Source organism: Topomyia yanbarensis, chromosome 3 (assembly GCF_030247195.1).
Source record: "Topomyia yanbarensis strain Yona2022 chromosome 3, ASM3024719v1, whole genome shotgun sequence".
NCBI lineage: Eukaryota > Metazoa > Arthropoda > Insecta > Diptera > Culicidae > Topomyia > Topomyia yanbarensis.
Window position 1 is genome coordinate 287895050 of NC_080672.1, and position 16592 is coordinate 287911641.

Consider the following 16592-nt stretch of genomic DNA (forward strand, 5'->3'; position numbering starts at 1 on the left):
CTAAAATGTCTCTCAAACAACTTAAATTTGCTGTTCTAGGTCACCGACGGCCAACCAAACTTTCGTTGACTACATTAACCACCATAGACGGTTCCGGAAGTGCCCGGGAAAAGCGGCCATCTTTCATAACTAGCAAACTCATATCAGTTTCTCGGAAATGGTTGGGTCGATTTTCACAAACTTAGTCCCAAATGATAGCTATATTATCCCCACAGATGTCTATAAAATTTCGCACGGATCGCTTGTATGGTTCCGGAAATATAGACTGAACGGTCCGGTCACACATGAAATTCCCATATAAGCCTGAACTCATATTTTTTTTCAAAGGGGGGACCCCATGAAATTTCAGAAATCGAATTCGTATTTTTGATGCCAAACATCTTTAAAATGCATGAAACGTCTAGATTTTATGTTATCTCGAAAAACATTTTTTTTTATAAAAATCGACTTTTGGGGACTTTGCCGATTTCGCACCTTTTTTCAGTTCAATATTACCGTGGCTGTTTTTTCTTTTTCAAAATTTTAGAACTCGAATAATGATTTATTTTCCTGTATATAGTTGTCATGTGAGGTATAATAATAAAATGTAATATATGCATTTAAAAGTTTTTAATGAATATAAACAACGCACACATTCTCGTGATTCATGATTGAGAAAGGCACAATTGCACCGCTAGGTGGATTAAAATAGGTTTTTAGATTGGTCCCACTGTGCAGCGTTCCCATAGGCTGCTATTGAGTTTCATTTAATTCCGACTTCCGGTGCCGGAGTTAAGGGTTAAAGAGTGTGATCAGTGACCACCGGTCACGCATGGTATTCCCATATAAATCAGTATCCGCATATTCTCTAAAGATTCAAAATTTCATAAAATGTGCTCTAAATTGCTGTGATTTATAGTTTCAGCTCACTGACGCCCAATCTAACCCACATTGATCACTTTGGACACCTTCGGCAAAACTGGAAGCTTTGACAAAGTAGCGCAGTTCCTGAACTGACATCTGTTTCTTTCTCAAATGAAAGCTTAAGCATCCCTATTGACTGCTAATCAATTCCATTGAAATCGGTGTTCTGGTTCTTGTGTTACGAAGGATCGCATACATGCGACATTCCCATACAAACCGGTATAATCACTATATCTAAATGATGCAAAATAAATTGAAATTAATTTTAAATTGCTTGAAATTTTTGACCACTAATTGCAAATCATAGGCTCTTTGGCCACATTAAGAGCCGCTCAGAATTCCGGAAGATCCGAAGAAATCAGCAAATTCCGAAATTTGATTCACATCTGCTTCTTATACATTGCTGACTCGATTCTCGCAATCTTATGGCGATTTCGCTTGAACCCGAAAGTGAGTCAGGGTCTAACCTCAACCGCTGTCAGTTCATACATTTTGACAGCAGTTGGGGTTAGAAACTGACTCAGCTTCGCTTCAAACGAAAAACACATTAGTCTTAAATGAAGGGTAGGGTGAATGCACTTTATTTCGCCAGCCTAGAAAAGCGTTTGCCCAAAAATCGTTACAACTTTAAAAGATTTTATTTATTTGCAGTGCCTTGATCACTTCGCGCGGAATGACCCATATATAAAAATTGACACAACATTTCGAGTATTAATTCTCTTTTGGATACACATAGTTTGCTGATCAAAGCTACTCTGAAAACAATAATAATAAAAATTTACTACCAAGTTATTTTATTTTGAAATTGACGTTTTTAATCTATGTTTACCAGTACATGTTTTAAAAATGCAAACAGTTCAATTTTCTTGAATTGAAGGAAGTTATTCGAAAAACTTGAAAAATTGATTATTGTTTGCTCGTTTGACGGTACTCTGAAAATTGTCAACCTAACCCAAGCATTTTTTTTGACTTGAAGGCAGGGATACCAAGTATATTTTCCAAATGTCTTCACATTTCATAAAAAATGCCTTCATTTGTCTTCAACGACCAGGATTTGGAAACGGTTATTGATTTTGAGCCAGAATTCTGCCAGAGATCAGTCAGACAACCGAAAGAATTTGTCTTCAAAATGAAAAACACGTCTTCACAACATTTCAAATGTCTTCCAAATGAAGACATGTCTTCACATCTGGCATCAGTGCTTAAAATATATTATGGATTTTATAAGGAGTGTGTGGCGGGGGGGAGGGGAGTTACTTCCCCACTTAATGTACAACCATCACCTCGCATATCAAAATAAGCTGCTGGTGGTGGCTCTAGATTGCGGGTCTTTCTTCCCCTTACACACGCACCTCCGCCAGCCAAAATATGTTTGCAAGAAGGCACCCTTGAACTAATTCTGTTTAAACTAATTAAGTATGATATTTTTTGTTTCGAGTGTTTCAGCGTCGACACGTAGCTCTTCAAGTTCGTGAATGACGAGCCATTGTATATAGGTGTTCAAAGAATGTAATAGACATTTCCACAATTATATTGGATATAACCAACCATAGAATCATAGTTTGGAGAAATGAGAAAGGCACAATTGCACCACTAAGTGGATTAAAACAGGTTTTTGGATATCAAATAGTACATCTGTTTTTGCCCGTTTAGAGTTGACCTTGAAAAATGAGCTATTAAATCACGAATACCATAAATAACTACAAAAATTCAAGCACTAGTAATTAAACTACTTATGCCGAGCTGTCTATTTCAGTAGTTTGCAAAACTTTCTAGAGCATAAAAAACCGTTTAAAGCTTCACAAAAGACCTTTAGTGAAAAAAAACTGTTTCAAGAAATCTATCATAACAATGCCCTATATCTCAAAAACCAAAACAGACACAATATTTATGTGTTCGACATAAATATTTGAAAATTTGTTGTGGTGGGACAGAGGGTTCCGGTATATTCATGAAATTTCCATACCATAGTACCACATTGAATAATGAACAATGCTTCCTTAAAATTTCATCTCTGGAGGCGCCTTTACTGTACCAATCATTTTGAAATATTACACAGTTCTTCTTCCCAACGTTCCCCATGTAACCACAGAAGTTTTTAGTTTATGCTCGATGTTTGATGTTTTTTCTCAGCACATCGAAGCTAAAAGTTCTATGTTTACTAAAAAAAAGTCGGTTATCATGTTATTGACGCATTTCGCGCCAAATCGTATTCAGAGTACCCTCTCAGATTTTAATGAAACTTTCTGTACATGAAGACTTTGTCACAAAAAACCACTTTGCATATTTTGCTTTTTTCAAAAATGAGATAGACTGTCTTTTGAAAAGGTTCAAACTTTTTTTACCATTTTTTTTCAAATGGCTATAGTCTAAAACTGACAAATCCTACAAAAAATGTTGTAGGAGTAATTTTTACAAAATTAGTCAAATTTTTGACTAAAAATATTGAAAAAATTCTTCATTGACTCCTACACTGAAAAAATCGATTTTAAAAATGTAAAGTCGCTTTACAAAAAAACCCATTTTTGATTTGGATGAAATTTTGTTCCAAGATAGGTAATTATGTTCCCTACCTACCGTCAAAAATTCAAGTTGGGCACTTTCAAGGAAAAAAAGTTTTTTGAAAAAAAAACTTTTCCTTGTCCAAACTGAATTTTTTTCTTCAGTGTATTTTTATCGAAAACTAAACCAATGAAAGTCATAGGGTGGATGTACCAATAGTCGCATGGTTAAGGAAATTTTTTGATAAAAAATCGATTAATAGACCTATGGGCAATGTTAATACATTAAACGAAAGCTTTCAGTCCCTACTTCATAGGAAAAATATAAAGATGGCTTAATAACCAATTTATGTATTCAAAACCGTATGTACCACTATAGGAACACATGTACCAATAGTGGTGCAATCGCTAATTTCGGTTCCTATTGTTGCAAATCCCATTGCTTTCTTATGGGACTTGCAACTATAGGTACACTACATCAACTATAGGTGCAAGGGAGCTCAAAATTCTAAGAAAATCATTTTTTTTTTCAATAGTTATTTAAGCAAATTTCAAGGATAACAGTTTTATTGTCGCATAATTTTAGTGCGTTGAATCGATAAAAAAAAATTTGTTGATGGTTGGTACCTTAGTTAGGCGCATAACCCACTACTGCAACTATTGGTACACCTCAACTATAGGAGCACCCACCCTAATCATCTCAGAATCCATTTTCCCAACTGACAGTTTCCTGATACATGTAACAAACTAAAATGAAGACTGGAAGCCTTGAAGACTGCAGTTCATTTGTTCATCTCAAAAATGATAAATTTCATGAAACAATTGACAAACTTTTCTAAAATTTATTTTATGTCTGATGAAATTTTGCAAAAAGCTCCCGCGGCTAGTTGAGCAACTATGCAAATAAGAACTTTCCAAAATTTCAGAACGATTGGTCCAGATTTTGAGTTGTAGTGTACCGTATACACCACATATCTTCGAAGCGCCCCTTGAAGATTTATTGTCACTCCCAATTTTCAATTCTTTGCAATGAAATTTTTTGCAAATATTGTTCAAATGTTGCATTATTGTATGAGGATGACTGAATAGACTAACACTCTCTGTATCGCCATAATTATTTTTTTCAAAACGATATTGTTTCTCGCCAAAAATAACACCCCTTCTCCATTAAACTACACAAATACTAATTATAGAATCTCGCGCTTAGTCAAGTTTCTCTAGGTTCCCCTATCTGTTTTCATAGATTCATGAAACGGACGTTCATTTGAATTTACTTGCTTTTTAAACATTTCACTGGAACCTGAACATTCAAGAAATACGTATAATCTATACATATTGAAGAGTGAAAATTGGATATGTATAGCTTTCATCTTATGCCACCAGATGCCTCATAACTTACAAGTAATTTTGCGACATTTGTTTACTTGCAATCTCTTACAGATAATCCATCTATTTCTATATAAAATATGCATGTGCCTAATTCTGCTAAATAAGCGAGATCTGCATTTCCTTTGTTTCGTCCTAAATGCTACAAGTTTTCCACCGCCTCATATGCACTGTATATTCCATGTGTACTACATCATCGAACATGATATACATAACTACAACAAAATTGCGTAATCCCTTCTTTCGTGTGATGATTATTAAAACATTATTGATATGTTTTTATAATTTAATGGTTTATGCTTTTACGCAGCATGTTCGCGATCTGATGATATTCACTATACCTTATATTATTTATATTTATATAAATATATTCGTTTCAACTTAATAAATTATGTACGAGCACATGCAAAATAGCTAATATAAAAATATCGGCTTATAATAAAAACGTAATTCATTAATATTGGAGGAAATGTTATGACCTATTTAAGGTCAAAAATAAAAATCAAAACCATGGCAACTTACATACAGTACGTAAAAAAATAAATGATATACCTACATATTTGTTTATTCAATATTTCAGTTTTTTATCGCTTTTATGTCAAGGAAACTTGTTCTCTTTTCAAAACAAATTGTTGTCAAAATAAGGAAACAATGATAATAATATAGGTAGTTTTTATCTGGACTAAAATAAAACATACATATATTGAAGTGGCGTTCCAATCTCTTAGTATTCAGCCTGAAGTCATGATATCCTTCGCTGGGATAAGCATTCATTTCAGGCCAAAAATACTTATCAGGTACCCTTTAAATTGATAGATCTACCTTGCTTGCGGTGCAAATCTCCTCCCTGTTCTTTTGGGGCTAGTTTCGTCCCACCAGTTCAATAACGTCGTCGTTGATAAGTTTTCCGAGTTTTCAGAGTGTATCCAGCAGAACTATGGCCTATATGTGAAGGGATCGCCCGGTGATTCCCTGGGTTTAGTAGCATCAGAAGAAAAAGCTGGTACCTTCCACATTTCGAAGAAATCATCTAAACATTTCTCCAGCACCATCCTGAACATGTACGGATACACCAGTATCCCAGCTTTCAGCGTTTGGTATTCCATTCGGACCCGGGGCTGGACGCCGTCTACTACGTGGCTCCAGTTTTCGCGGCATTGTGGCATCATAAGCCGTCACAATCCTTCTTGTTGATGCGCATAAACGTTATCGGTCACGCTGTCCGGCCGAAGTGCCTCCAGAAGAAGTCTTCCATTTTCGCTCACTGGTCGTCCTTCTCCCTGCTTCAGCAGGGTTCCCTGCCCGATGTAGTAGCGAGTTGACTGGTGTTCGCTATGCGTATACTTGTCGCACACTCTCCAGTCCACGTTCGCCGTCAGTGAAGGACTCCAGAATGTAACGTAGATGCAAATAGACTCCTTCCCGTCTTTCCGAAATGTGCTAATGGAACCTTCATTGCACAATCGTACTTCTAACTTCATTGGGCCTCCTGAACGATACATCCTCTTGTGTTGGTTGCTCTACTGCCCAATTCACAGCCCAGGCATTGAAGTCACCACCAATGACTACCGGGTTTCGGCCGATCAACTGCTCGGTTAACTAACATTAGGCTGAACTGTTCCACTGTTCACCTTGTAGGTGCACACCAGATGTATACGAAGTCGCCAATCACGAAGCCTTTTGCTCACGATTTTTTCTGACGTTAGCACGGAGCCTCGCTTGATCAATGAAATCGATTGATCGAAAAGAAACTTAGAGAATTCGAGTTTTTAGACAAACTTTTGTTGAACAAGTTAAATTTTTAAAATTTCAATGAAATATTTTATTTTGCCCCATATTTTTTGTGTATGATTTATTTTATCACGTACTGTAGTCTGACAAACATTGATCCCCATTCGTATATCTGATTAACATGGTGTACCATAGCTTTTTTGCCGTTTTATTGTATGATAGAGCTATTGATAGGTTAGCATTACAACTAAATCAATTTGTAACAACATTTACACTAATCCTGATCTATTTATATCATCTACTACCCTCAATCCCATGGTGTTAATCACTTGGACGCTACAACTACTATCACTACTACCCGTCACCATCCGGCTAGGAGTACAAAGAGTTTATCGATGCTGAAGGTTTAATGCCACTTCCCACTTCCGACTTCCACACGACGGTCTGCCTAGAGATGCGTATGCTAAAGAACAGCATGAACAATAACTGTATAGTCCCACCAGCACAATTTGGTCCAAGTACAATATCATATCCATATCCGTATATGGATACACCAATCAAACATTCTAATAACTGTAATAATAATAATGGTAATAGTAATGTCAACGGTACCAGTAACAACAATTATGCTAGCGTTAGTAATAACAATATTAATAGTAACAACGGTGATTTAGCTAGTGTCGATAGCTCCGATACCTACGCTAGTTGTCAAACGCATCCATTCCTGTCACAAGGTGATCTAACATCCGATATTCTAGATATGTCATTCGACTTAGACGCGCTAGACACGAACAATCTGTACATAAATCCACTGGAGAAAGATACTCAGCAACAACGTTCTATAGGTAGAGCCCAGGTCAAGAAAAGTATATCCGGAGACACTGGCCTGAAGAGTTTGGGCGCCAGCCCGATGGACGACGAGTACAAACATTTCCAATCCCCTTTCGAGGCGGCCGACCGGGGCAGTCGAGTGAGCCTGAACGAAACCCCGGTTCCAAAACATCGAAAGACCCGCTTCCAACAGGGTGCCGCCTCGGCAACTCTTACCGCTGCTACTAAGCCCAAAACCCGCTTCGAAAATCTGAAATCATCCATCGAAAGCCTCGAGGACGCAGGAACGGCGGGTGCCACATCCACCAGTAACAGTACGACCAAAAAAACACGGCGATCTTCCTTCATGCCAGCCAAAAGTATAGCTACTGCGACCAAACTCATCAACCAGCATCTGTTTGGCAACCAAAATCCTTCGCCCAGAGGTAAGCCGATAAACGTTTAACGACGTCAAGTCATCCATTTATCACGAACACGTTATTCTGACCGCTTTACACACATTAACATGTCACATGTAACACATTCGGATCGAGTATTTTGGTTAAAAAACATACAAGCTTTCGTTGTTTAATCAAGACCAGCAGTTATAAAAAATCTCATGCTAATCTTCTGTACCTCAAAGCTTCCAGCTCACTAAAACACACTTCAACTCACACATCCACACATAAATATATGGCGGTGCTACTATCAATATTCACAATGATAACTCATCTTGAAAACGTTTGATTTATTTATGACACTACACACTAATGTCACGTTTGATGTTTTTAATGTTATTTTTTCACGAACACAATTCCAGATTTATTTTAGGATCTAGCATTATTTTACACAAGATCAATGTTTATTGTGTTTAAGTGTGAATACAAAGGTTGTTAGTAAGAAGAAAACAAGATTACAAATATGATTGTTTCGGAAATAATTTGATTAGTTTGAGGACGTGAAATAGTTTCTAGTTTTTAATGAATTTCTGTACAAGTAATAAGATTGCTTCATGTTTCATATAATGGTAATACACATGGATCATTCGCAAACATCAAAGTAGAAAACATTAGCTGCTGCTCCTTTGATAAAACCTCCATAGCAGCTGTGTTGACGCATAACCGGATCCTTCGCTAGCGACGAATAACCGGATCCTCCTTCGCTCTGAGTTCTGCGTGTTTCAGTCTTCTTTTCCTGTTAGCTTATACTCCACAGCGTAAGTGACTGGTGCTCTTGTATTCCTTGTGGTTAGCCGAATAAGCGAAATTCTATACCAAACTAAACCGTTCACTAAAGCATTAACATCTTAATTATGAGCAACGGCGAGATAAAACAACGGGAGATGGTGTTCATGAAGAGACCTACTGAACATGTTCGGAGTGGTCAATATGTGCGATCATAACATCCAACAGGCAAAGTAAAAAGAATAGCGGACAAACTTGTACTTTCAGCACGTTATACAAAATTATTTTGCTATATGGGTTTTCATTTGTAGTTTTCGTTTAGATTGACGAAGAGATTCGAAAGATTTGAACGACAAATCAGCAATAAACTTAGAATGGAAATCTAGATTGCCAGGCAGGAACCCGCCGTTATTATATCTCTTTGGAATCACCAAGTCAATTGAAGACGAATTTCTTCTTAGACAATGTGACTACTTATTTGTCTTTATTATCTCTCACAGTTGTCTTCTCAAAATGGTCTTCCCTGGAAAACTGGTCGTTAATATTCATTCGTGGATCGACGTTATGAGTCCACTTGAAGAGCTATTCGGAACTCGTCCAGGTACGATGTAAACAAAAACATTACTCCACAAGGCAGACCCCTCAGATATCTTCAATTAGCATTACTTCAACAAAATTGTGTACTGTTCCTATAACGACATCAACTGCAACAGATTCGTAGAATTTCAGATCCGTCATTAGGTTAGCTCTCGCCAAAATCCACTAGTCGACATTAGTACAATACTAAATGGTTATGCCGAACTCTGACAATCTCGCAACGGCGCTCGCACGAACTGATTTGGAGCCAATTTTTTTGACTGCTAGATATGACGACAACGGCACCGTGGCATAACGTCTGAGGTCATAAAATCCAAAGGGTGGTGCGTTACAACCTTCGAGACATAACAAAACATCCCAAAATAATACTGCGTCAAAAGCTCCGAAATCATTCAGATGTCACAACATCAAAACAGTGCTGCGTCATGATGTCCGGGATCTTTTGATGCACACTGACATTGGAATATTACGACGCAGAGGTATTGCGTCATAACTTCCGGGATTATAGGGCGCACTCATGATTTTCAGATATTTTGACGAATAGGCACTTCGTCATAGCGTCCTAGGTCATAAGGTCCCAAAAGAGGGCGATTCATAAAGTCTGGGACATTATGACGTACAAGTGGTGCGTCATAGAATCCTAACATGAGTGCGCGTCATAAAGTCTGGAACCATATAATGTACATTCGTTTTCGGATGATATGACGCACTCTTTATGCGTCATAATGTCCCGGTTATAACGCACTGTCGTTTCCGGATTTTATGTCGTAATGGGCATCTTGGAAACAGTGACACATTCATAGTGTCGGATATTAACGTCCCACAACAGTTGAGGAGTGTGTCGTAAGACCCAAAAGAAAGAATGCATCAAAAGATCCGAAGTCATACTTGTGATTCATAATATCCCGGACGTTATGACGCACATAATTCAGAAACTATAAGTGCGCCACAGTGTCCAGGATAACGACTGCAACATAACATTAGGATAACGACCCGAGCAACACCGTTTGTTGACTAACAGTTTCTACAACATAATTCGTTGACAAGAAACGTATGTCAACCATTATTCAACTAATTCAGCAACCAAAAAAGCGCACCAGCAAAACTGAATGGTTATGCAACAAACGGCGGCCATTAAATGTTGCAAGTGTTGCTTGGGGACTGCAAAATAACATCAAAATAATATCCCCGACATTATAACGCACAAGGGGTGCGCCGTGAGATCTAAAATAAATGTCCGGGATATTATGACGCACGACCTTTGGACGTTATGACCTCGGACGTTATGGCACAGCGCCGACGACAACTCGTCGAACATCATGTTCTTGAAAACTCAATGCCGAGAGCACTGATCCAATAATTGGTTACATTTTCTGTGCTTCTGCCGCAGTAAATTGTATGCTTAACTATTCGAGAATCTGTCCTTTACCGTTATCGGCTCGAAAGACTAAAATTTTCGCGAAGGATCAGAATATTTCATTCACTGCATATTCCGCGAATTTTAAAAATGCATGTGATGATCTTCTTCGTGGCTTCTCTTTTGTCGGTTCTCATGGTAAAGAAGGACAGATCTTTCTTTGCCAGGAGACATGTTGGTAGAGTTGAGTGTTTCATAGTTATGCTGTTTAAGCTCGTAGAGCTTAAAGAGTAGCCCGTAAGATTTTAAGCCTGTTGCTAATTACCCTGCCACATCTAGTTTGCCGATCTGTATATTTCACATCCTTGCTCTCACTTGAGTACTTGGACTGTGAACTGCGAACTGTCGACTTTGGATTGTGAACTGTTAACTTAGGACTGTGGATTGTGGACTGTGGACTGTGGATTGTGTACTGTGGACTGTGGACTGTGTACTGTGGACTGTGAACTGTGGACTGTGGACTGTGGACTGTGGACTGTAGACTGTGGATTGTGGACTGTCGACTATGGATTGTCGACTGTGGACTGTGAACTGTTGTTTATTGGAACTGCATGGATCTCCTATTTATTATGTACGGTCTGAAGTCGTACGGTCGAGCTGAATGAGACTGAATCCGAAATACCTTTTCTTTGAGGAAAAACTATCGCACTCCAAGGATTTCGATCGAGACTGTCGAGACAAAATGTCTGCTTCCTCTCCCAACTCGCTCAACCAGTAATAACAAATGAAATTAAAAAAATATGGCATGCCTCTAGCCATTGTCCAAACATAGTTGGAGCTGATGTATAGTTCGCGATTAACCCTTAGATACCATCTATGAAATGTCGATTTTATGTGGAATCATCGTGGAGTAAAGCGTATGAAGCAATGGCATTGACACCAGTCACCACTAAATGGATCAGATTAGAAGATTTACTCTCTATAACCGAGAACTGATCAATTACCTATATTTACATGAAAACCGAAAACTAAAGTTGACAAAAGTTCTTAAGAGAGCCCTACGTTTTTAAAAAAAGAAAAAAGCTAGGTCAATAAAAATCTTAAATTACAACAACCAAAAACCAGCAAGCACTAAATAGAAGGAAAACTAATCCTGCAAGGAATATAAAACTAATAAAACAACACTTCAAATAATGGTGACTATCTACTCTGTATATGTACATATAAATTTTGTTCTAATTTTACTCGTAAATTCTCAAAAAAACACGATATTTGTAACACTACGTACACAGCATACATTCAATCCAATGTGGTAATAAGTAATTCACTCTTCACATAGCAAGAAAACGATCCGAATTATTAGAAACAAATTTATGTTCCTGAACTTCGCAATCATTAATATGTTGTCTCCCTTTTCACTTCTCTCTTTTTCGCATTCCGTCAAAAACCGTCAAAATCATCAACCAAAACAATTGAATTTTGTTTCCAAATCGATCGCTAATATTTTCTTCTGCAACTCATTTACCATCGCCATAAAAAAACACTCCATGTTGAAATCAATCTGCCCAGGTAAAGAGGATACTAAAAAGTTATCGTTGTCCATAGATTCGATAGAAACATCACCTCAGTTAGAAACACATCGGCGGTCAAAATCGATCCTTAAAAATAAATCAGAAGCGTCGAGACTTTTATCCGATCCAGAAAGCGAAAGACTATTGGCTGACAATATGTCTGGATCCGGGGTCTCAGATAACGGTGCTACGATGGTAAATTTGATTTTTGATTGTCGTTTGAATGAGTATAAACTATAGCCCTGTATAGAAAACACACCCTTTTTGAGTTTTGCTACTTTCTGAAAATTTGTGCCATTTCTTAGTTCGAGGTTACGTAATTTCCGTTTTGTGTACATGCTGCGATATTTCCGGTTTATATATTTAGATTTTTCGGCTAACAAAGATATTATTTCTGAGCGTTTCAGTCAACAACCGGTTGGACGTTTGTGTGATTCCAAAAGTATCATAGATTTTTTGCTGTGTTTTTACATTTGTATGATATTCTTAAATGTTATCTCTTTACCATAAGCTTACTCAAAGATCTGTATAATATTTGTGTGTTTAGTCAATTTGTCCCATTTCTTGTTTCATTGCACGGCTATTGATTGTTTAATAATAATTCCCACCGGATGGCTAACACCTTCCTGCCATCTAGAAGGAACTTCTGACCGTAACTAGCTCCGCAATCTTGCTGTTTGTTAAAAAATCACCATAATTAAATGCACCTGGACACGACCAAGCTAATACATTGTTGTTTTCCTCGTACCATCCTTTTCTGCACCAGGGGAGCGACTCAAATACTGACTATTCCGGTTGTACAATGATCGCCACCTCGATCACCCCGACAGCGCAACGGCATCGGCTAGTACACCAGCGTTCGACGCCGGCTTCATTGGGCAGCAAAGCAATGGCCAAGTTCCAGCTGCCTCGCTTCTCGCAGGAGGAAGTCGCACGGCAGAGCAAACCGCAGCTACTCAGGGGCGTAGGCATTGGCACATATGTCGATCATCTCACCGGTGACCGCCGGCTCGAACCGGGCACCAGAGACAGCAGCACAGGTTAGTAAATAAACAAGTTGATCTGTGTGTATCTATATCCTGATAAAGACTTTCTGTCGCATACTATGAAACCAGAATCGGAAACAGCATTTTCAACATATCTTGCAGCTAGTAATAACAATAATAGGGATAAAACTTCGTTCGCTGGGAGTAGCCTGACGTCGAGTGATGAAAGTAAAATCACGACCAGTAGGGGAAACTCGGTAGAAAACCACGGCGGAAGTAGCGGCTACGGAGCATCATCATCGTAGCAGGTAAATCAGATACTTAGTTATCAACCATTGTAGTGTAGATTGCGTAATCGTAGAAGACAACCAATCCAAAGAGCGATCTATAGATGGTTATATTCGTACTTGATTGATAGAAATATGGGGCCCTATTCTCACAGTCACGTCACCTAGTGACTAGAAGGAAATTTTGTTCTAGTCACTAAGTGACGTGACTGTGAGCCCATGATTCAAAGTTAAAATACGATTTCCTTCCAGGAAAAATTTCTAAAGTTCACTTCTGATGTCGTCGGTAGTCATCAGTTAGCCAAATTACACAACCTCTTCGACCAGTATTAATTTTACACCGAAGTAATTTTTAGGAAATGTTTAGATTGTTGATAATTTGTTTCAAGTCACTACATAAGTAGCAAGTAAAGAGTGTTACGATCAAAAATTATTATTTTTTCATCGTGCATTAAAAAAGCCTGCAAACTCCTCCTATAAAAAATGTATGTCATGACATTTGCTCTTCAGTTTTGAGAATAGCATTGAAGCAAAAGAAGTTACAGAAGAAAGGTTATGAGGTGGTATGCAGCGAACAACGTCCCAGAGCTCCGATCAATTGAATACTTTACACTGACGTCACAAATGAACTGAGTGTTCATTTTTGACAGTTCGCTTGTACTGTTTACATGGACTTATAAAAATTCTTTACGATTTTCTTCGAGCGAATCTAGTCGTCCACAAATTTTTCTAAATCCATGTAAACAGTACAAGCGAACTGTCAAGAAAAGTGAGGGTTACTGTGCCAGTAAAGAACCTAATAGAAAAATATTGGGCAATCGTCAAGCGGAACTTCAAGAAGACGCGAAGGACAGTTGTCAGCGAGATGCAGTTCAAGGCAAACTGGCCTTCTGCGGGTGAGGAAAGTGACCAATGAGGCTGTGCAAAACATTATGCAAGGAGTCAACTGAAAGGCCCGGTAATTTGCATTCGCACCCTGCTAGTGAAAGTAAAAAATAGGTGGACTTCGACAAGGACTTTTTTATAGCTGCACTTCGTGCTGACAGCCTTGTTCGAATTCCGAATGCCAATAACCTGTCGAAAAAATTAGTGAGGGCGTCTGGTGTAACAATGGTGAGGAAAATAGAGTGGAGGAACTGCCGATGCCTGACGTATTGGTGTAACGAAAGGCTCAGCATTCTCCGTGCAGCCTGTCTAAAATCAGGGAGATGCGTTAAGAGAGCGAGATCGGAGACAGTCAGAGAAAAGTAAAAGGTGACATTCCAGGCGCCTAGAGCTGCTTTTAAACGCGAGATAGTGCTTAGTAAGTCTACCTGCTATAAGGAGCTGTGAGGAGAAGTACACACTGAACTCTGGGACAAAGCTTACCGTATGATGGCTAAAATCAAGGGTAAAACGACACCAGCTGAAATGTGTGCTGACAAATTGAATATTATCGAGGAGGATTTTTCCTGAAGCACGACCCAATCGCATGGCCACCTATACCGGCATGTTAAGGATAGCTCTACAGAAATGCCCGGACGAAGGCTACTTCCCGGATAGATGGAAGGTCCAGAAGCTGGTGTTGCTGCCAAAATCAGAGAAATCACCAGGAAATCCAGCATCGTATCGTTCTATATGGCTGCTGGATACACTTGGTAAGCTTCTGGAAAGAGTCATACTCACCAGGCTGACGGACTACGCTGAAGGTGAGACTGGACTATCGCATAGGCAGTTCGGATTTTGAAAAGGGATCTCGACAGTGGACGCCATCGCTACTGCGCCATGATTTAGATCGACGTGAAGAACGCGTTCAAGCTGGATAGCTATCGCCGTAGCGCGGTACAGAAAGCGGGTTCCGGACTGTTTGTGCAAGGTTCTGAAAAGTTACTTTCAGAACCGAGTACTGGGCAGAGCCGATAATAGGGTCACGGCGTGTGTACCACAGGGCTCCATACTCCATATGACGTTGTCCTAACGATAACCGGCAAGACCCTCGAGGAAATGGAGAGACAATACGCTTTGTGGAAACCTGGCTGGCTAATGTCAAGTTGCAGCCGGCTTGCCACCACACGAATGCTTTCGGGAGTATCTGCATCGTTTTGGACATGCTTCGTCACCTCCTTGCCCGGAACTCTCCGGCTGAGTAGACAAAATCCAACGCCGGGGACCAGTAGAGTAGTACGCGACGCAGCACCAGGCTCGGGTCACCGGAGCGCCAGCGAACCAAACCCCAGACTGGCCCGGAATCCTCGAACCAACCTCGATTCCCTACCGGGTAGCTCGTGAGTAGGCTAGATCCACCACTGGGGTCTAAATCGAGTAGATCGCATCGAACAGTCAGCAGTGGGTCGCTGGGTGCAAGTGAACCGGAAGCTACGCTCCACCTGGAATCACTGCACACACCTCGGCAGCTACTGGGTATCCCGCTGTGTAGGCCGATCTACTCGATCTAGCTCACTGCCGTGGACTAGATCGAGTAGATCGGGAAAGATTTTAGTACGAAGCGGGGACCTAAAAAGCTCACGAAAACAAGTATCGGGATCGGGATAAATCCACCGCCGAGGAATGAACAGTAGGGTGAATTCTCAATTTTGTCTGAAAAAACAGACAACGGTAACGAGAGAAATTCCGCCACCAGGGAACTCTCAATCGGAATAGGGTAGTTTCACCGCCGGATAATATCCGAGTAGATCTCGGAAAAAAACTAGGAGTTAAATGGCACAAGAAAGCGGGTATCGGTGTAGGGAGAAATTCCTCCGTCGGGGAACTCTCAGTCGGAGTAGTATGAGTTAACCGCCGGAGACTATCCGAGTAGATCGTGATAAGGCTGGGGAGCTGACTCACGGAAACAAGAGCTACATAGCTCATGAAATCAATAGCTGAACAGCTCACTGAGACGGGAAATCAATAGTTGCGTAATAGATGGAGAAAAAAATTAGGTTGGCGAGTTTCAGAGTTATTGCATAACTCTTCCTTTATTCATATGGACAAATTTCTGTGTGGTCGCACTCTTAAACCCATAACTCCGAAACAGGATTTCAGATCGGTACAAAATTCAATAGCATCCAATGGGAGTTCATTTCAAACTAAGCTTGGGCGAATCGGTTCAGCCATTTTGACACATACGCACATATATACGGGCACACACATACAGATTTTTTCCGATCTCGACGAACTGATACGAATGGTATACGACACTCGGCCCTCCGGGCCGGGATTAGGTTTTCGATTTTCAGAGTGATTGCATAACCTTTCTATATGAGAAAAGATGCAAAATCTCTAGCAGGCGACATTTGA

General features: G+C 39.6%; 1 protein-coding gene across 8 annotated transcripts in view; it reads left to right on the forward strand.

The window, feature by feature from the left end:
• Positions 1-16592, forward strand: part of LOC131694055 (potassium voltage-gated channel protein Shab) — a 368174-nt gene that overhangs the window by 336818 nt on the left and 14764 nt on the right. For 4 of the 8 annotated variants that reach the window (XM_058982410.1, XM_058982413.1, XM_058982415.1 and 1 more), the window contains 4 exons: positions 6898-7777; positions 12039-12235; positions 12807-13080; positions 13129-13334. In XM_058982410.1, the coding sequence (XP_058838393.1) occupies positions 6898-7777; positions 12039-12235; positions 12807-13080; positions 13129-13331 (1554 nt within the window). In that variant the 3' untranslated portion in view covers positions 13332-13334. Of the gene's footprint in view, positions 1-6897; positions 7778-12038; positions 12236-12806; positions 13081-13128; positions 13335-16592 lie in introns of those variants that run through there. The other 4 variants (XM_058982416.1, XM_058982412.1, XM_058982414.1 and 1 more) reach the window with 4 other exon arrangements.